At 44.6% G+C, this 20903-nt stretch overlaps 1 protein-coding gene across 1 annotated transcript in view; it reads right to left on the bottom strand.

Annotated features, from left to right (window-relative positions):
- SCARF2 (scavenger receptor class F member 2) overlaps positions 1-20903 on the bottom strand; it is a 321667-nt gene that overhangs the window by 99905 nt on the left and 200859 nt on the right. The window contains exons 4-6 of the mRNA XM_040350653.1: positions 9773-10292; positions 7172-7390; positions 629-757 (exon numbers count right to left, since the gene is read on the bottom strand). Of these exons, the coding sequence (XP_040206587.1) occupies positions 629-757; positions 7172-7390; positions 9773-10292 (868 nt within the window). The remainder of the gene's footprint in view (positions 1-628; positions 758-7171; positions 7391-9772; positions 10293-20903) is intronic.

The raw sequence follows: 20903 nt of genomic DNA, 5'->3' as shown, positions 1-20903 counted from the left end.
GTACCCCAGCCGCCACCACTGACAGTAAGAGAACCCGGCAGCTTACGGCTTCACAGTCGGATCTCTACTGTGCATGTGCGCAGCACGCTTCACTCTCTTATTGGCCCAGAAGCAGGGGAATGAGGAGGGAGGAGAAGGGGGCTTAACTTCTGACGTATGTCACCGCAGCGAGGTCTAACGGAAGTGGCAACGGGGTACCTGTCAAAAACAGGTACCTGCTCCCCCCCCCCCAAAAGGTGGCAAATGTAGCACCGGAGGGGAGGAGGAATCAGATAAGCGAATGTTTCACTTTTGGGTGGAACGCCTTTTTAAGGATGAGGAAATGGCATAATTCAATGTTCATTTCTTGAAGGTTACCTTTTATGACAACAATACAACTATTGAAACAGTAAAGCATTGGGTTTAATTTAAAAAATAAAAATAGATTTTTCTTTCTTTTTAGCAGCAAATTGCTTACACAACTGAGCACCACAGTGAATTAAAACATTAATTCAGGCTGTCCACTTGCATTTTATCAAAAGGTGTACAAGCTGCTTGTATGCATCCACCTCACTGCAATCAACTACATGACTGTAATACCAACTTATCAGCTTTGAGTAAATGTTAAAAGTACAAAATGGATACTTACAATGCCCCATGAGATCCAGCACTGCAAAGGCACTTTCCAGTCTCAAAATGACACTCTCCATTGAAGCAGTCAGTGCAAACAAAGGCGCAGTTTTCACCGTATGTCCCATTGCGGCATTTTGTTTCACACCTAAAAAAGGCATTCTATGTTAATGACACAACATTCTCAGCATGTGAATTAACATACTTGTATTCAGGGGTCCAAGGCACATTAGCTAGACTTGTTGGGCTGCTAAATAATACTATTATATGTGTCTTGTTCTTGTCAGCCCTAAATTTCCCCCCACAAAATGGATAACTTATTGAGGTTGTAGAGGAACTCCAGCTAATGCATCTTAGTGCGTGGAACTTGGAGCTACGTAAGCAGCAGTTTTGTACTTGAACTGTGACTTTTTACCCATGCTACACACTGTAAATGCTTGCAAAAAAATACAATGGAAAGAAAGTTTTTGTTATGTATCAGGATAGTTACATTACTGTAGCGCACTGGTATAATTAACCTTTAAAGTGAACCCGTCACAGACCTGGGCAAATAAATCCCAGTATACAGCGAAAAAATTCACCACCACAGGTTACCTTCAACCAGGGCTTTTTTTCTGGCGGAACGCACCGGAACGCCAGAGCATTCATTTCCCTCCTCTCCTCTCCTCCTTGTTGTATAGCCTGCGCCCTGCCCTGCTGCCCACTGAGGGATCAAACGCGGGGGAACCTCCGCCAGAGCACTCCATCCGTATCCTGTGTAGCCCCGGCTCCTCCTCCTCCTACAGTATGTAACCTGCTGTGCACTGCCACTGCCCGGAGGGATCGAATAGCTGCAGCACGTGAGAGCGGAAGGTGGAGTATACTCCGCGGCTCTACCCCGCCTCTCAGTGCTGTCCAGGAGATCGGTTTGGCACTGTGTGTCACGCTATCTGATCGTGGATCAGGTAGGTAGCCAGGCGGTCCTCCTCACTAGCCTCCCTCATGTCATGTAAACTAATATGTTACTATTGTGACTGTGAGCAAAATGCTACTAATGGGGTTGTGCTGCAGACTGGGCTAGGTGGTCTGTGAACTGGACTGGCCTTGGTGGTCTCTTGGCTGGACTAAGCTAGGTGGTCTCTTTGCTAAGCTGGGCGAACTCTTGCTGGACTAAGCTGTCTCTTTGCTGGACTAAGGTGGGCGGTCTCTTGCTGGACTAAGCTGGGCGGTCTGTTTGGTGGACTGGGCTGTCTCTTTGGTGGACTGGGCTGGGCTGTCTCTTTGGTGGACTGGGCTGGGCTGTCTCTTTGCTGGACTAAGCAGGGCTGTCTCTTTGCTGGACTAAGCAGGGCTGTCTCTTTGCTGGACTAAGCAGGGCTGTCTCTTTGCTGGACTAAGCGGGGCTGTCTCTTTGCTGGACTAAGCAGGGCTGTCTCTTTGCTGGGCTAAGCAGGGCTGTCTCTTTGCTGGGCTAAGCAGGGCTGTCTCTTTGCTGGACTGGGCTGGGTGGTCTCTATGCTGGACTGGGCTGTCTCTTTGCTAAACTGGGCTGAGCTTCTTCTAAAGGCATGGTTCTAGGGGATGGGGATGAGCGGTTCTACGGGTGGGAATGGGGCATGGCCCAGGAGGGGGAGGGCGAGTTCTTGCACCTTTTCTCTGAGAAAAAAAGCCCTGCCTTCAACTTATACCAGGTTCACAAAAGTTTGTCTACATAATCATGTGTTTTTAAGTGCAATTTTATAGCATGTGTTTGTGTATTTTTACATGTTTTCATGCTTCATGCATTTTTTTGGAGTAGGAGACTGGTTAAAAAAAAACCCGTTGTAAACATGCATGTGCATTTTTCAGAAGTTCCTATTAAAGGTTGGGCCAAAAATTTATTATGTTGCATCAATAGAAGCACCTACCTTTTTAAAAAATGTTGCATAAATCTAAATTGTTCAACCAAAAAGTAGTCTCCCTCTTACTAAATTAGACAGCTCATTACATTAAAGATGACTGTACTTAATAGATAATAACTCTCTTTCCCTCTCCATGAAATTAATAACCCTTACTACAGTACTCAGATCAAGTGGCAGCTGGTGGGTTCTTCTTTTAATTGGGGGGGTGGCAAATATACAACCCCCCCCATGGTGTGGCGGCAATGAAACAGAACCCCCCGCAGGTGGTCGGCACTTACCCGCTCATGTGGCGGGGCTGTGGAGTCCTCTCCTCCTGGAGTGCGGGCAGCTGCCGCGGAGGCTCCAGTGTCATCTCCTCCAGCTTCCTCCACCGCCGCGTGTCTTCTCTTACGCCAAAGCCCTAGGCATCCAATAGGATCGCCTGACACATTAGCCAATCGGGAAACAGGTCTCACAGACCAAACTTCTGATTGGCAGGCAGGAACTTTAGTGTGATAATAGCAAAAAATAATTCACTTAATGTCACACCTGGGTGGGCTTGAAGAGCAATGCTCTGCGCTGACACCTTTTTGAAGTCTGTTAGAGCCTCTGGCTCTAATCAGGTGCTTCAAAAAACACCCTGCAGCACTGGAATTCATAGTCCGGCGCTACAGATATGTAGCTCAGGGGGCCGGACGCATGGATAGGTGAGGCGGTGCTGTACGCCATCTATGAAAGGACCGCCACTGCTCAGATCAGTCAGTCACCATACCCATGCCAAAAAACAGTCCTGCCTTCCACCCAGTGTGCTGTGTGGTACTTTTTACTAGGCCCTAATGGAGAATTCATCATCCTCGTACAGCCATTGCCAAAGGTTTTGAGAATGACACAAATATACATTTTCACAAAGTCTGCTGCCTCAGTTTTTATGATGGCAATTTGCTATATACTCCAGATTGTTACGAAGAGTGATCAGATGAATTGCATTAAAATTCGAAGTCCCTCTTTACAATGAAAATGAACTTAATCCCATAAAAAACATTTCCACTGCTTTTACAAAGAAGACTTCAGGGTGCCCATGAAAATCCAGCAAGTGCCAGAACCATCTCCTACAGCTAATTGCATCTGCACGCACAGTGAGGCAAAGACTTTTGGAGGATGACCTGGTGTCAAGAAGGGCAGCAAAGAAGCCACTTCTCTCCAGGAAAAACATCATGGACAGACTGATATTGTGCAAAAGGTACAGGGGTTGGACTGCTAAGGACTGGAGTAAAGTAATTTTCGCTGATAAATCCTTTTTCCGATTGGGGCATCTGGAAAAAACCTTTGGGCTCCATCAGATTTGTGCCTAAGAACACAGCCATGAATAAAGAATGGTACAAAAACATCCCCCAAGAGCAACTTCTCCCAACCAGTCAATAACGGTTTGGTGACGAACAATGCCTTTTCCAGTTTACCTAACTGTTCAGATTTGTGACAGGTTAAAAATCAAAAGCTATAATGTGTTTTTTTTAGTTTTGGATTCAGTAAGTAAGGCTTAAAACCTCTTTTAGGTTTATCTTTGCCATCTGGGTATAATTGGGGGGATTTTCCTTTACTTCCTGTCCTGAAGACACAACAGAATGTGCCAGGAAAACTCTCTAAAGTGTGGAAAATCCTCTTATGCCTCGTACACACGACCAGTTTTCCCGTCAGGAAAACTGCCATGACAGCTTTTGGCCAGGAAAACTGGCCGTGTGTATGCTCCATGGCAGTTTTCACGACAGGAAAACCGCCAGGAATACCGGTGGGAAAAATGAGAACATGTTTTCTTTTTTCCTGTCGGGAGTCCCAGCGGTTTTTAAGGCAGCAATTTTTTTCTATGGGGAAAGCCTGCGGTGGAGCATACACACGGCCAGGTTTCCCGACCAAAGCTCTCATAGCAGTTTTCCTGCAAGGAAAACCGGGCGTGTGTAGGGGAAAAAGCTACCAAACAGATTCTCGGTTTTCCCCTTGGTTTTCCCGGTGGACTTTTTACCGCCGGGAAAAACGATTGTGTGTACCAGGCATAATACAGTTAAGACAGTCCCAGTTTTGGCAACAGTGGGCACTATGTCAAGTAGAAGAGGTGAATTTCACAAACAGGGACACAGGCAGCAATAAAAACCTTAACGGGGGTTTTAACAACTCACCACTCTTAGAAAAAATTTAAAAAGTTTTGACTTTAGATATACTTTAATTATTTATTCTAATAAAACTGTCACTTTAAGCCTGTAAAGAAATGTTAATTTCTGACATTTCTACACAGAAAGAATGTGTTTTAAGTTATGTCTTGTGAGCAGCATATTATAAACCAAACAAGATGACATCAATTCGTTTTCAAGGTGTCCTGAAGTTACCGTGACAGGACAAACATGCAGTAGAATATTAAAGATTGATTAGTATGCCTTGTAAAATGTTTAGTGCATTTTTAGAACCCTGTAATATGAATGACCCCATTCGTTTTAATTATTGAATTTCTCATTGCAGTTTTCATACATTATTTGGAGCATAAAAAAGTGTCATCATAACCAGACTCACATGAATGATATCTTAAACCTGAACTATGGGTACATATAAAAAACACAATTTAATGCAGCTGTATAACAAAAAAGAAGTAAGACCAAAGCTTTTTTTCAACCTACTTCTTTTCTCGGTCAGAGGAGTGCACTCATTTTTGCACTTCTGTGACACAGTCAGCTAACGGCAGGCTAAAGCCCATTGTTGGCTGATGTCACAGAGACTCTGGAAGGACTCTGGAAGGATCCACACTTAATTCTCAGGATCCACAAAGCTGTCTGATTGACAGCTGGCTTAGAGCCAAAGCCAGTTGTGCCCGCCAGGGCCATCTTAATAGCAATATGGGCCCCTGTGCAAAGTATTACATGGTTGTTTTTCCCACTGTTTCCCCCCAGAGAAGAAACAACCAGATCATTGTTCTGTGTACAGAGTCCTGTGTGTTTGTAAACACAGGACTCTATGCTGTGATTGGACACAGCTGGTCAGCAGGTTTCTGACAAAATCATTGGCTGAAACCTGTCAATTAACTTGTGCTGTCTCCAATCACAGCATGGGTTGGTGGGGGCATGCGTGTGTGCCCCAAATACCCAGAAAACAAGTAGCAACAGGTATGTTGTCTGGCATACCTGTGTCGCCCAAGCTCAATAAAAATAGTGCAGTTGGGTGGCAAGTGGCAAAGGTATATTCACACCAGAAAATCCTTAGCTGGGCTTGTGCACATGCTGCAGCCACAATGCTTTTCTTCATGACTGCAGCAAGAATTATATTGAGTTATACAAGAATTATATCACCAGTTGCATTTGATGGGCATTACTGCTCACCAAACGCAACCCATTCAAATAAAAAGTTCTGTGTTGAATCTTCCCCCAAAACGCATGCAAAGCATGCGGTTGTGGTGGGGTGATGCAGCATTTAGAGGTGGTGAGGGCCGCCTTACTGCCTGTCAAATAAGTCTGAAAAACAATCACCTTCCATACTTCCAGCACAGGGATGTCTGTATGTGTCCACATCAGGGGTGGAGCTGCTGGCACAGCAGGGATTTGCCACATTACAAGGAGGCAGGGCAAAAATGATTGACCTCTCCAGCACCCTGCACTGTTCACTATGAAGCCGGACTCAATATCTTATTCACAGCATTTGTGTGAGTAAGATATTGAGTAACAGGATCAACAAAGGCAGCCACAGAGAGCACTGTGAAGTGTGCACCCGTTCCCAGCCACAGACTTCTGGCTGGGAAGCAGGTGGAGCAGCCGACATTCGGCAATGATTACAGAGGCTCAGGTGACAGCCTGGACTACAGTTCCCATGATGCATCACCAGTGTCTTCTCTGCTGTGGCCAATGGGGACTTAGACAGGAAGGTGGGCGTTGAGGCAAACCAGATTGGAGCTGCTCTCTCTTTTTACCGTTCGGCTGACAGGAGAAAGGGGAGGGGGTGAGTGGGGGACATACACCCCGCAGCCCGTCTCTCCCCTGTCAAGTCAAATGTGCAGTGCGTGCTGTTATCATGCAACCTGACCTCCGTACTGCATCCCCCTGGATTGGAGCATGCCCTGATGGGGCCCCATGAGCACTTAGGGCCCCTGGGCTGTGCCCGCTTAGTAAGACGGCCCTGCCCGCCTCCTTTCCAGCCTGATGCTCCAGTGAGCTTTCCATTCTGGGAAGACTGAAATTTTAGCAATTAGCAATCATGTGATCAGTCTTAGAGCCAGTGAGGGACAGGTGCAGCATCAGGCAGATGCTGCAGCATTTATATGGCTAAGTATGTTTTTTGGAACCCCAAACTTCTCCTTTAAATGTATTGTATACACAACTAATAACTTTTTTAACAACAGCCTCTGTCATGTTCTACACAGCAGCACTCTGACTAGAAAAGGTAGGGTAGCTGCATTGCACATGTGTTAAAAGGGTCATGCTGAAGAGAGAGTTTAATTATTTGTCAGTTTTTGTCAGCAAGCTGGGGAAGGTGATATCATTGTATTGTATTAACTATTATAGAATAGGTGGTGTCACCCATCTGCATGTGCTGTTTGGCAACGGTGTATGAATAAAACAATGATAAGATTAATATTTTCCCTGTGTATGCAGCAGTTTGCCTGGAATTCAACTTACTGAATTTAATTTACATAATTATAAAAATCTGTGCATAACCCTGCATCTTCTTACCTATCGCCTATCCAGCCAGGATTGCAATGTGAGCACTTCCCATTGATGTGATTACAGGTGTGTCCTTCCTTGCACAGGGGGCATGCAAGAGAACAGTCTTCTCCATAGAAACCATGGGCACATGTTTGATCACACCTTGTTCCATTCCATCCTGGTTCACACGCAATACATCGACCATCAGCTATGGTACATGGCTGCAGTCCCTTACATTGACCACATCTAGAAAGAAAAGCACCCAATTTAACAAATGTAGCACATTCAATAAGTCATTTAAAAGTTATAGTTTAAACCAGTGGTTCTCAATCTCAGAATTCAGGTACCCCCAACAGGCCATGTTTTGGGAATTTCTCTTTGATAAAATAGCTGTCCAAAATACCAAGCCATTGACTCTAATTTAAAGTACCTGTGCAAGATAAAGAAAAACCTACAAACATAGCCTGTTGGGGCTACTTGAGAACTGAGGTTGAGAACCACTGGTTTAGATGAAATCTAAAATTATAGAAAAACACCAATTTTTCAGATTTCATAGAAAATGGCAATGTTTAGGGACTCCGCGATGTGCTGAAATAGAGTAAGAGCCTCATCCTTCTGCTGAAACAGCAGGGCTCTCATTGCACTAATGCTTAGCTGTAATGGCAGACTGGAGTCAGAAATTAACAGACATTGCACTTATACAGAAGAAGGAAATCAATGCACGATTTTGACAGCAGATGGAACTGCAGGTAAATTCAGTACTCTAGGGCAGAACTCAGGTCCCTCTTTGTTGACACAGAAAAAAAAAAAAAAAAACCTTTGAAATTCTATTTGTACCACAAATGGTTGGGTATACATGATATCCCACCAATAGGGATGAGCCGAACACCCGCCTGTTCGTTTCGCACCAGAACCTGCGAACAAACCAAACGTTTGTTTAAACTTTAGAACCCTGTTAAAGTCTATGGGACTTGAACGTTTGAAAGCTACATTTTAAAGGCTAATATGCAAGTTATTGTCCTAAAAAGTGTTTGGGGGCCTGGGTCCCGCCCCAGGGGACATGTATCAATGCAAAAAAAGTTTTAAAAATGGCCGTTTTTTCGGGAGCAGTGAATTTAATAATGCTTAAAGTGAAACAATAAAAGTGAAATATTCCTTTAAATTTCGTACCTAGGGGGGGTGTAAAGTAAGCATGTGAAATAGCGCATGTTTCCCGTACTTGCAACTGTCTCTGCACAAAGTGTAATTTCTGAAAGAAAACAAGTCATTTAAAACTGACTTGCGGCTATAATGAATTGAGAGAATTCATTAAAAGAAAAAAAAAAAGCGTGGGGTCCCCCCAAATTCAATTACCAGGCCCTTCAGGTCTGGTATGGATATTAAGGGGAACCCCGCCGTCAATTTAAAATAAATAAATAATGTGGGGTCCCCCCCAAATATCCATTCCAGACCCTTCAGGTCTGGTGGGGATTTTAACCACTTACCCCCGGACCATATTGCTGCCCAAAGACCAGAGTACTTTTTGCGATTCGGGACTGCGTCGCTTTAACAGACAATTGCGCGGTCGTGCGACGTGGCTCCCAAACAAAATTGGTGTCCTTTTTTTCCCACAAATAGAGCTTACTTTTGGTGGTATTTGATCACCTCTGCGGTTTTTAGTTTTTGCGCTATAAACAAAAATAGAGAGCCAATTTTGAAAAAAATGAATATTTTTTACATTTTGCTATAATAAATATCCCCCAAAAATATATAAAAAAAAAAAAAATTTCCTCAGTTTAGGCCGATACGTTTTCTTCTACATATTTTTCGTAAAAAAATCGCAATAAGCGTTTATTGATTGGTTTGCGCAAAAGTTATAGCGTTTACAAAATAGGGGGTATTTTTATGTCATTTTTATTATATTTTTTTTTACTAGTAATGGCGGCTATCAGCGAATTTTTTTTCGGTATTGCGACATTATGGCGGACACTTCGGACACTTTTGACACATTTTTGGGACCATTGGCATTTTTATAGCGATCAGTGCTATAAAAATGCATTGGATTACTATAAAAATGCCACTGGCAGGGGGGGGGCAGGGAAGGGGTTAAGTATGCCTGGGTGTGTTCTTACTGTGGGGGGGGGTGGCCTCACTAGGGGAAACACTGATCCTCGGTTCATACATTGTATGAACAGAAGATCAGCATTTCCCCTGCTGACAGGACCGGGAGCTGTGTGTTTACACACACAGCTCCCGGTCCCCGCTCTGTAACGAGCGATCGCGTGTGCCCGGCGGCGATCGCGCCCACCGGGCACACGCACGGGAGTCGGGGGCGAGCGGGGGGCGCGCGTGGCGGCTGGGAGAGAGGACGTCATATTACGTGCTCTCGCCCAGCAGAGCCACCTTGTGGACGTATAACGACGGTGCGCGGTCGGCAAGTGGTTAAGGGGAAAAGTTCCACAGCTTTTCGAATTTGCCACGAACACCCCAAATTGTTCGTTGTTCACCGAACAGGCGAACAGGCAATGTTCGAGTTGAACATGAGTTCGACTCGAACTCGAAGCTCATCCCTACCAACCAACCATCTAGTTAAAAAAATAAAGGTATCAGGTACTGTCAATACTAATTATTATAGTTTTATTTGCTTACCTCCTCCGACAGCCCTGTCCATAAAGTCCAGCAGGACAAGGCTCGCGACAAAATTTACCCCTATATCCAGGCTCACATGTGCAAGTTCCATCCACTTGATTGCATTTGCCTTTGAAACACTGGCATACTCTCTCACATCTTGAGCCCCATAACCGTTCCCGACACAAACAGCGTCCAGTCAGTTGATCACATGGGGAGTTGTTACAAGAGCATTGGTTGTTACAGCTCCGAGCCCACCATCCTGGCTGACAAATGCACCTTCCTGTTGCTTGATCACATTGTGAGTTGGTACTACAATAACAGGCATTCGAACACTGAGGGCCCCACCAATTTTGTTCACAGGTGCACTTTCCAGTCTCTTGGTCACATTTTCCATACTTGCATAGACAGGCATTCTCACAGTTGGATCCCCATCGATTTGCATTGCAAGTGCACTGTCCTCCAACATCATCACATTGTCCATGTGGATGGCAGGAACATTTTTCTTTACAGTCTGGACCCCAGAACTGTCTTGGGCACTCTAGGTGAAAATAAAATAGATTTAAGCAATCACCTCTCATATTTAAAAATTACTGCAAGCAGTATACGTATGGTTTGTGCAAATAGAAACTTCACACACTAGTCTGTAAAAACAAATTGGACTTTAAATATACATTATGTTTTATGGCTATGGCTTACTGCATTTTGCATAGGGCTCTTTGGATTACAATAGTACCAATTAACATAGCTCAACGTAACTTGTAGATTTTTTACATACCTGTTATTTTGACAACTGCATAAGGGGGGGGGGAGGGGGGGGGTAAGAAGTAAGGCACTGATCCAAAAGTCACCAAGTACACACAAATGTCTAAAAAGGTTGATATTCTTAAAGGTGTTTGTAACATGAAACATGTTTTGGTATTGCTTGAAGATTATTATTATTATACAGGATTTATATAGCATCAACCGTTTGCACAGCACTTTACAATATACAAGAAAACACAGCAACAATACAATTCAATACAAGAGGGTTAGTTGGGCCCTGTTCCTGGGAGCTTACAATCTAATTGGCCAAAGCAGTGAACACTACAATTTAACCATAGCTGATAGACAGCTACAGCGCAGGCTTAAAATGCTGGAAAGGGCGTCCATGGCACGCTCTGTGATTGCCAAATCCTCAGGACATGGCTGATCACAGATCGGGGTAAAGGGCCAAACACAGCAGCCCTTTACCACGTGATCAGCTGTCAGCCAATGACAACTGATCATTTCCCTCACACTGACAGCATGAGAAAAAAAGAAGAAAGCTATTACAGGGACATCAGTCCCCTTAGTTCCCACCAGTGCTGCTAATCAGTGCCACCAGTGCCGCAAATCAATGCCCACCAGTGCTTATAATCAGTGCCCACCAGTGCTACCTACCAGTGTCCATCAGTACTTCTAATCAGTGCCCACCAGTGCTGCTAATCAATGCCCACCAGTGCCACTAATCTGTGCCCACCAGTGCCACCTACCAGTGCCCATTAGTACTGCTAATCAGTGCCCACCAGTGCCACCTATTAGTGCCCATCAGTGCTGCCAATCAGTGCCTATCAATGCCTCATCAGTTCTGCCTACCAGTGCCGCCTATCAGTGCCACCTCTCAGTGCAGCCTATCAGCACCAATCAGTGAAGGAGAAGGAGAAGACTTGCACATTTTTTTTGTTTGTTTAACTATCACCAAAAGAAAGCTCTATTTGTGTTAAAAAAGAGCAGAAAGGGGGTAAAAGTGGGCAGTAAGACAGTGACTATGGGAAAAAAACACCTGATAGTGTAAAATATTGTGGTAAAGTGTTGGCCAGAACATCAGAAGAAAATGTTTGAAGGTGCTTATTTCAGATGATTGCAGACATAATTAAAAATCCAATTCTAATTTAGAGACCAATTCTGAAAACATCCCTTACAAGCAGATATAAGATAGAACAAGTCTAGAGATGGGCAATTAAAACAGTGAGAGGTCTGTGGGATAAAATATATCGGGAGAGTCTGCAGGAGCATAATATACGCTTGAAGAAAGAATGGAAGGGAGGGACATAACTGAATTGCTTGCATTCATTATGGTATAAAGACTTCACACAACCTTGGACATCCGAATGTAAGCAATAATATGGAGCACCTACAGCGCCGTGGGAAATGGTTGATGTGGTCACATTGGGTTAACAGTGGAAAGGGCTTAAAGAGGCACCTTACCACTGACCGCCCTGTCCAGCGAGGCATGCACATTGCCTTCCACATGCCGGTAGAGAGCCGGAATCGCCTCCTGTGAGAAAAAGTGGCGTTTGGGAACTTGCCACTGAGGTACCGCACATTCCACAAACTCACGGAAGGGGGCAGAATCTACCAAATGAAAAGGCAGCAGTTGAAGTGCTAGCAATTAAGCTAAGCTAGCATTCAACCGCTGGGCATGTGGATGGCTGGGAGAGAAATTCTTTTGGCGCTGCAGATTGCAGATTGCCTGCAAGTACTAGGCTGTGACACACCTTCAGTCCTATCAGTGCAGGCTTCAGAGAGGACTGAGGGTATAGTGGGGTTGGAGATCCCAGCTGATGAGAAACAAGGAGAGGTCCGCTTTGTTCTTTGGTGTGGGTCTTTGAGGTACGCTTGCCAACGAACTGCATGGCAGGTTGACATATTTCTGGTCAAGCATGTGGTGCCCAAGCGGGTGATGTTTTGGCCACGCGAGATACGCTTGAGACATATGTTACAAATAGCAGCAGTGCGATCTGATGCACTAGTCTCAAAAAAGGCCCACACCAAAGAAGTTTTGGAATAACGCTGAGAGACAGCAGCGCCCTGCACATGCGTAGCTCTGCGTTGTGATGCAGTCGGTGTGCTGCCCTTAAGCTGGCCCCTGGAGGGCATCCTGCCTCATTGGAGATGTGCCTCCTCCTCCTCCTCTCTCCTATCAGGCACCCACGTAGGGTCAGTGACCTCCTCATCCCCTCCCTCCTCATCACTGTAGAAAACCTAGCAGTGTGCTTCAGCTGGGGGAACATGACTGCCAGATTGCTGTCCTTCTTGGGCACCCCCTCTCTCATCAGAGCCTTCAAAACGCTGCGCATCCTCCTGCAGCATGTACCCAACACTGTGGTCAAACAGTTCGGGGGACTCCTCAGGAGGGCATGGTGGGGCTAGGGAAGGAGTGACTGATGCCATTGAGCAGAGGGAAGAGGCAGCGTTGGCAGCTGCTTTGCCAAAGTACCCTGAGCCTGGGTGAGAGAGGATGAGGAGGATGAGGATGGCTTGGTCATCCACTCTACCAAGTCTTCGGCATGTTGCGGCTCAACACGGCCAGCTGCTGAAAAAAAGGACGAGTGTGTCCCTCGGCCACGTGCTGATGAGGATGCACCGTATCCACGACCAGCACTGTTGCCTCTAGACGCAGAGCATGCTTGCCCTCTTTTATCGGCTTGTGACTCTCTGCCTCTCCTTGTTGTCCTTCCAGAAATACTAATGGCCTGCAGAGGACACAGACAGTACACACACCACATAGCTTTAGGTGCACACTGCAAAGGACACAGACAGTATACTACGTGAAAGTACTTGCAGCAATATACCCTGCCTGTAGTATTAATATGAGCAGATCCCTGCTTCTAGGAGTAAATATGAGAAACACCAGCTTTACGTTAGGTGCACAATGTGCAGAGGACACGGACAGTACACACACCACGTAGCTTTAGGTGCACACTGCAGAGGACACAGACAGTACACCACGTGAAAGTACGTGCAACAATATACCCTGCCTGTAGTATTAATATGAGAAGATCTCTGCTTCTAGGAGTAAATATGAGAAACACCAGCTTTACGTTAGGTGCACAATGTGCAGAGGACACAGACAGTAAACACACCACGTAGCTTTAGGTGCACATTGCAGAGGACACAGACAGTACACCACGTGAGAATACTGCAGCTAGCACAATCACCTGCCTGCCTGTCAGTAAATTAGGAAGAGCGGATCTAGCTAAACTATATAGTGTATAAATACATATACAACACCTGGGATGCATATATTTCCTCTACACACTGTAATTCTAACTGACTAGCCTGCCTGCCTGCCTGCTCTATCTAACTCAATTGAAATAACACTGTTTCTCTCTCTCTGTCTCTATCTTTAACCACCGCCGCAACACACTACACAAGGCCGACTTGCAGGCGGCCTTTTATAGTGTGGGGCGTGTACTAAACCCCCTGAGCCATAATTGGCCAAAGCCACCCTGGCTTTGGCCAATTATGGATCTCCGTTTTTTGCAAGCTGTGATTGGCCAAGCATGCGGGTCATAGTGCATGCTTGGCCAATCATCAGCCAGCAATGCACTGCAGTGAATTATGGGCCGTGACACGCCACTCGAATTTGGTGCGAACGGTCAGTAACGTTCGTATTTCGACGAACTGTCGAACATACGATGTTTGAGTCGAACGTGAGTTCAACTTGAACACGAAGCTCATCCCTTGTTGTCACCAGAACAAGAATAGAGAGGAAAACTTCATATAGGGACGCTGGCTACAATGACAACAGATAAAAACTTTTGGCTGTAGATATACTAAAAACACACTCCAGGTATAGTACAATATCATGTCTTGCGTGTCATTGCATACAAGGACCACATCCATTTTCATAAGGCCTCTGTTTTTCATCCAGGCAATCAAGTTCCATGCCAGGCCACCTCACTATCAAAAGCCAGGTTTTGCCTGGCCTCCTTTGCTCTGATATAGATACTGTGGTGATGCTCTAATTATTTTAGGATTATGCCATAAAATATTTGAAGTTGTGTGTGCCTCACTTCAGATTAAGCCTGTAGCGTGTGGTCAAGTCAAGCTCTGCAGGAGTAGTTTAGCAGACTTTTTTTTCTAGAAATAATACAGCAATAAATCAAGAAAGATGTGTACAGCTGTGCATGTTGGCCAGCATACAGAACTACTGCACAAGTTTATTGTGCATGGCATAAAGTCTGCCGCTGGCTACTAGGCTTCCGTTTGTCAACAGCTTGACTGCCAGCTGCTGCCCACCCAACTTGTATTGCTGTATTAAGATTATAACACAAAAAATGTGCCAGCCAAGATTGCAATGAAACATGTTCATGTTAATTTATGTGAAACACAAAAGTATACTATACAGATTAGATCTACATAACTGCGATTAACAAAATTAATATAATAGTATCTTGTATTCCTGTAACTAAATATAATAGTAACTTGTTTCCTAACCGTCCTGTTGAATAAAGTACATGTTTACATACCTATTGGTCATAGGAATCGGGGGGATGGCGCGCACGTGCACGTGAGGACGCGCGCGCGTTCGTAGGTGGGGGGAGTGGACACCTATGGGATTGCTCGGCCGCTGGGAAGGACAGCGCTGGATGAATGCCTGAAGGGATGAGACGCCGGTGTACACCCCAGCACACCACACGCCGGGGACCGCTTCAGAGACAGCATTCCACCGCAGCGGTAGGAGAAGGAGTGAGAGCCTAGAGACACACGCTGTGTACTGCTGCGCCGCCACACGCTGCCACACCAGGGAGACTTCAGAACAGCTGGTGAGGAGCAGGGAAGGACGGACGGCACGAGACAGGAGGCTGGATACGCTGCGGACGGATTGAGCTTGCTGGGTTCACATGGAGCAGCTCCAACTCTGGTAACACGGACGACACAGGTAACAAGGTCAGCTCCCAGCCCCCAGAGCACAGCCACGCTCTATACAGAGGAAAAGAGAAGATGGAAGCACGGAGGTAAGGTAGGAGACATCTACAAAGGGAGAAGCAGGATCTGAAAAAGTATTGGCATATCTCTAAACCTGGTTAAACTTAATTCTACAAATGATCATAATAGAAGGTAAATGACTGTGATCCGAATAAATGAAAACAAGTCTGTTGGTAAATTGCTCTTTTAAGTACTAACTTTGCACCCCTGGAAAACCCAAAACAAAAACCTATGGGACTGGTAGGACATTGAATGCAATAATACGCAAATTGGTCCTCAAGCCCTATTAAAATCCTGAATTAAGTACTCAGAAAACATATGTGATACAAATGTGATACACCTGATACACTTGAGATCAATAGGACATTCCAGACATGGAAATAAAAGAGTACAGCTAGACATATACAAACATATACATATATACAGATATATAGAGGGAGAGGGGCTCAGGTTCTCTCCCGTTCCCTCCCGTTCTTTGTTTTTTGCTTTTTTTTTTTGGTTTTGTGCTTTTTTCTTTTTTTTTTTTTTTTTTTTTTTTGGTGACATTGCTGTTAATTGCTGCTAATTCCTCAGCTGGTTGTCTACCTGTCTGCTGCTCACCCCCGCTTCCCTCAGTACTCTCTCCCTCCCACGACTACTTACCCGATCTCCACCCTGGATTGGGGGGTTAACTCAATTGGGCAACTGGGGCAGGTGGAGTGAGAGAAGTATAAGTGGGGGAGGGGTACCCCCAGCCTCAGGAAAGCATATAGGAACAGAACGGAGGCCCTCCGTCTCCCCCCCTCCTGGCAAGACGAAATACGTGGACAAGGCTGTGGGGGAGGTGACACGAGAGTTATCCCCGGAAGGGCATTCAAAAATACAGGGGGCCAAACCAACTAAAAAAAAAAGGAAAAAAAGGGGGAAGGGGAAGAAAAAACAGAACAGAAATAGATAAGGGGAGAGGAAACAGGAGGTCAAGCTGGGGAAGAGAATCAGAAGGGGAGGACGAATAATGAACAGGATGGCAAGCAGATCCACAAAAGGGGGACCCCCGAAGACACCAAGTGATAAAGCAGCAACAAGCTCCATTAGATCGTTCATGATCAAAGAAGACAGCCCACGAACACAAGGAGCAACAAAGCAACAAAGGATAAATAAAGATAAAGAAAAAAAAGTGGAAAACAGCAAACCCCAGGGCAGAGACTCGAGAGAAATATCTATGGACTCCAGAGAAGGGGCTATAGAAAGTGACGTAGAAAATAGCAGGATGGATGAACAGCGGCCAGCTTTACAGATCCCATCAAGGGGAGAAATGGGAGAGATGTTGCTGAGACTAGAGAATGCGATCAAGGGGGAAATACAGACCCTACGGACGGATCTCGGATTTCTTCTCTCTAGAGTGGAGTCAGTGGAGGAGAAGATAGACAAGCAAGAATTAGAATCAAACACCTTAAAAGCGCAAATGGAGCAGATGCAATTACAACAGAGACAGATTATGTACAGACTGGAGGATCAGGAAAACAGAAACCGGAGACAGAATCTGAGAATAAGATCGCTACCAGAAGAGAAAGGGGAGGAACTTAAGATAATAATACAAGAAATATTTAACCCACTATTAGAACGAACACCAGAAGAGCCAATCGAGATAGAAAGAGTGCACAGAGTAGGAAACCCTAAAAGAGCAGAGACAGAGCGCACTAGAGACATCATTGTAAGGTTCCAGTTATATGAAGATAAAGACAAAATCTGGAAGAAATTGAGGGGGGTACCCCCATTAGCGTATAAAGGAATGGAGCTCCAGATTTACGCGGACCTTGCCCCTGATACACTGGCAAGGAGACGGCTCCTAAAACCACTTTTAAACCAGCTTGTAAGTCAGAGAATAAAGTATAACTGGGGATTCCCAGCCTGTCTAATAGCAGCAAATGATGGGAGGTCCGCAACTCTGAGATTTCCCGAAGACCTGAAAGATTTTTGCAATAAATTAGAAATTCAGACCCCTGACCTGCCTGGCTGGGTGTAGAGCTCAGATAGGGGCTGAAATGGAAAGGGAAAGAACAGGGGGGGAAAAAGGAAGGGAAGGAGAAAAGAGAAAAAAGGGGAGAATGGTCCGTGCTCTCCCTAGAGGGCGAGAAAGACCTTTATCCCTATCGTTCGAAAAAAATGAGCGGTAGGAGGCAATCCCAGACCCCACCGGGAGAAATCTGGACCAGGATATGTTAGCTGGTTCAGAGGTCACTTGGTGGCCAAAAGGGGGGAGGGGGGAGTGGGGGGGGGGTGGACGGGGGGGGGGTGGACGGGGGGGGGGGGGGCGGAGGGAGGGGGGGTGTGGGGTGGGGGGGAGGGAGAGGGGGGGGGAGGGGGGGGAGGGGGGGGAGGAGGGGAGAGGGGGGGGGGGAGGGAAGGATGGGGCCTATCTCACCAAAATATTCAGAAAAAAGGAAAAGACCAAAGATGCCACAAATCAAATGTATATCCTATAATGTGAAAGGTCTCAATAGCCCAACCAAGAGACATAAGGTTCTCAAGGAATTGAAGGGATATAAAGCAGACATCTCCTTTTTACAAGAAACACATATCACATTAGGATCAAATATCAGATTATATGCACCAGACCTCCCTATTTGGTACTATGGGGACACCATATCCAAAAGAGCTAGAGGGATAGCAATCGGAATCTCAAAAAGGATAAGGTTCGAACTAACTGATAGACTGACAGACCCAGAGGGGAGATTCCTTTTTCTGAGAGGAAGATTGGAGGGATTGGAATGTACTTTAGTAAATGTCTATGCCCCGAATGTCTTACCTATAAAATTTCTTTTGGGAATACTAGGGAAACTAATAGATTTTAGGAGAGGAAGAGTAATCATGGGAGGAGACTTTAATCTATGTATCAACCCAAAAATAGATAAGTCATCCCAGACATCGAATGTTCGGTGCGCACAGCTAAGAAAGCTTAGGGATGCCTTGTTTAGGAGTCAGTTGATTGACGCGTGGAGAGTCTTCAACCCTGACCAACGGGATTACACATTTTACTCCTCGGTCCATGGGACCTATTCAAGGATCGACCACATATTAGTAGATCACAGGACCTTAGATATAGTGGTGGAGACAAAAATAGAAACCATGACGATCTCCGATCATGCACCAGTAAGTATGATAATAGACATTTCAGGAAATCAGAGACCTAAACAAAATTGGAGGTTAGATGAACACTTGTTGATAGAGGAGACCAGTTTAACAAGGGTAAAAAAGGAGCTGGAAGAGTATTTCACGTTAAACGATATAGAGGAAGTCTCAGTGGCAACATTATGGGATGCCCATAAGGCAGTGATTAGAGGAACCTTTATCTCGGAAGGAGCAAGGAAAAAGAAAGAAAAAGATAGGAAAAAAGAAGGATTAATAAAAGAGATCTTCCTCTTAGAACAGGAACACAAAAAAATAGGGAAACAACGCGATCTGTATTTGAAACTAGTCAATAAACGAAATGAATTGAAGGATATTATGGAACAAGAAACCCGAAAGGAATTTAACTTAATTGCTAGGGAAAGATATATGTGGGGAAATAAAACTAATAAACATTTAGCAAGAATAGTACAGAAAAAGAAATCAAAAAACTATATAGAAAAAATCAAAAATGAAAAAGGAGAAATGATGCATACAACAAAGGAAATTGCAGAGACCTTCAGGCTATATTATGAGAGACTCTATTCGGTAGAACAAAAGAAGGGGCAGGAGGGAGAAAAAATAAATAAAACTGTAAATTTCTTGAAGAAAGCTGGACTGCCAAAAATAAACAGAAGCGAGGCATCAGTTATGGATAGACCAATATCGGAAAAAGAGATTAATATAGCATTAACCAGTACAGCAACAGGTAAAAGTCCGGGGCCCGACGGCTTCACTATTTTGTATTATAAAAAATGTAGGGAGATCCTTCTACCAAAATTATGCCAATATTTTAACGGACTGGGTAAAGACTTTTGTTTGAGCCGGGAGGCCTCAGAGGCCAGTATAACAGTTATCCACAAGGAAGGCAAGGACAAAGAAGATTGCTCAGGGTATCGACCAATATCTCTGTTAAACACAGATGTGAAACTGTTCGCAAAGGTCTTGGCCGAGAGAGTAAAACAAGAAATGGCAAAGATGGTACATCCAGACCAGACAGGGTTTATCCAGGGAAGAGAGGGGAAGGATAATGGAGTCAGAGCATTGTTGATAATGCAAAGAATGAAAATGATCGGATCCCCCAGTCTACTCCTGTCGATAGATGCAGAAAAGGCATTCGACAGGGTAGACTGGGGATTCATGTTACGCACCCTGGAAGAAATGGGGTTTGGTCAAAGGATGAGAGAGTGGATAACAACCTTGTATCAGGAACCGAGGGCAAAAATAAAAATAAATGGTAGTTTATCCCAAGAGCTGATAATGAAAAACGGTACTAGGCAGGGATGTCCCCTGTCTCCACTCCTGTTTGTGCTCTCTCTGGAGCCACTATTGGCCAGGATACGCAGGTGCCCCGATATAAGAGGAATTAAAATAGGTGAGGACGAACACAAACTTTCGGCATTTGCAGATGACGTCCTCTTCTATTTGTCTGACCCTAAAACCTCAATTCCAAATTTATTAGACCTATGTACGCTATACGGAGAAATATCAAATTTTAAAATCAACGTAGCCAAAACTGAGATCTTAAGCATTAATGTTGACGGACGGGAGGAAAGGGACTTAAAATCGAAATATCGATTTTCCTGGGTAAAAGCACTCAGGTACCTCGGTATTTTTCTAGTAAAATCAACCAAAAAAATGTATGTGAAAAACTTCATTCCATTGCTAAATGAAATCAGGGAGGAAATTGGGAGGATAAAAAATAGACCACTATCCTGGATAGGACGAATAAATTTCTGTAAAATGGTAATTTTACCAAAGATTACCTATAAGTTTCAGATGATACCTATGCGTTTGCCTGGAATACTCTTCTCAGCTCTTAAAAAACAGATGATGAATTTTATTTGGAGAAACAAGAAACACAGAATATCCTTCCAGACTCTAAGACAACCTAAAATAAAGGGGGGACTAGCAGTACCAGACATTAAAACATACTACGAGGCGGTGATCCTGTCAAGGGTAGTGGAGTGGGCTAGGGCCAGCAAGGAAAAGAGGTGGGTCAACATCGAAAATGAAATGTCAAAGGCAAGTCTCAATAAGATTATTTGGAACCCACCTCAATATAGGACACTGGATAAGAATACACATGAGATCACCAAAAATGCACTAAAAATTTGGGATACTATGTATAAAAAAATAGAAAAGGAATTTAATTCACCACTATTAGCACTTAAAAACAATGATTATTTTGCACCGGGTAAATCACAGATTGGAGGAAATTGGATAAAAAAGGACACGACTCAATTAAGAGATGTAATAAAAGATGGGC

The sequence above is a fragment of the Rana temporaria genome, chromosome 1, assembly GCF_905171775.1.
Source record: "Rana temporaria chromosome 1, aRanTem1.1, whole genome shotgun sequence".
NCBI classification, from domain to species: Eukaryota; Metazoa; Chordata; class Amphibia; order Anura; family Ranidae; genus Rana; species Rana temporaria.
Note: the sequence above shows the minus strand (reverse complement) of the source record. Positions and strands in the feature narration are given on the sequence as shown.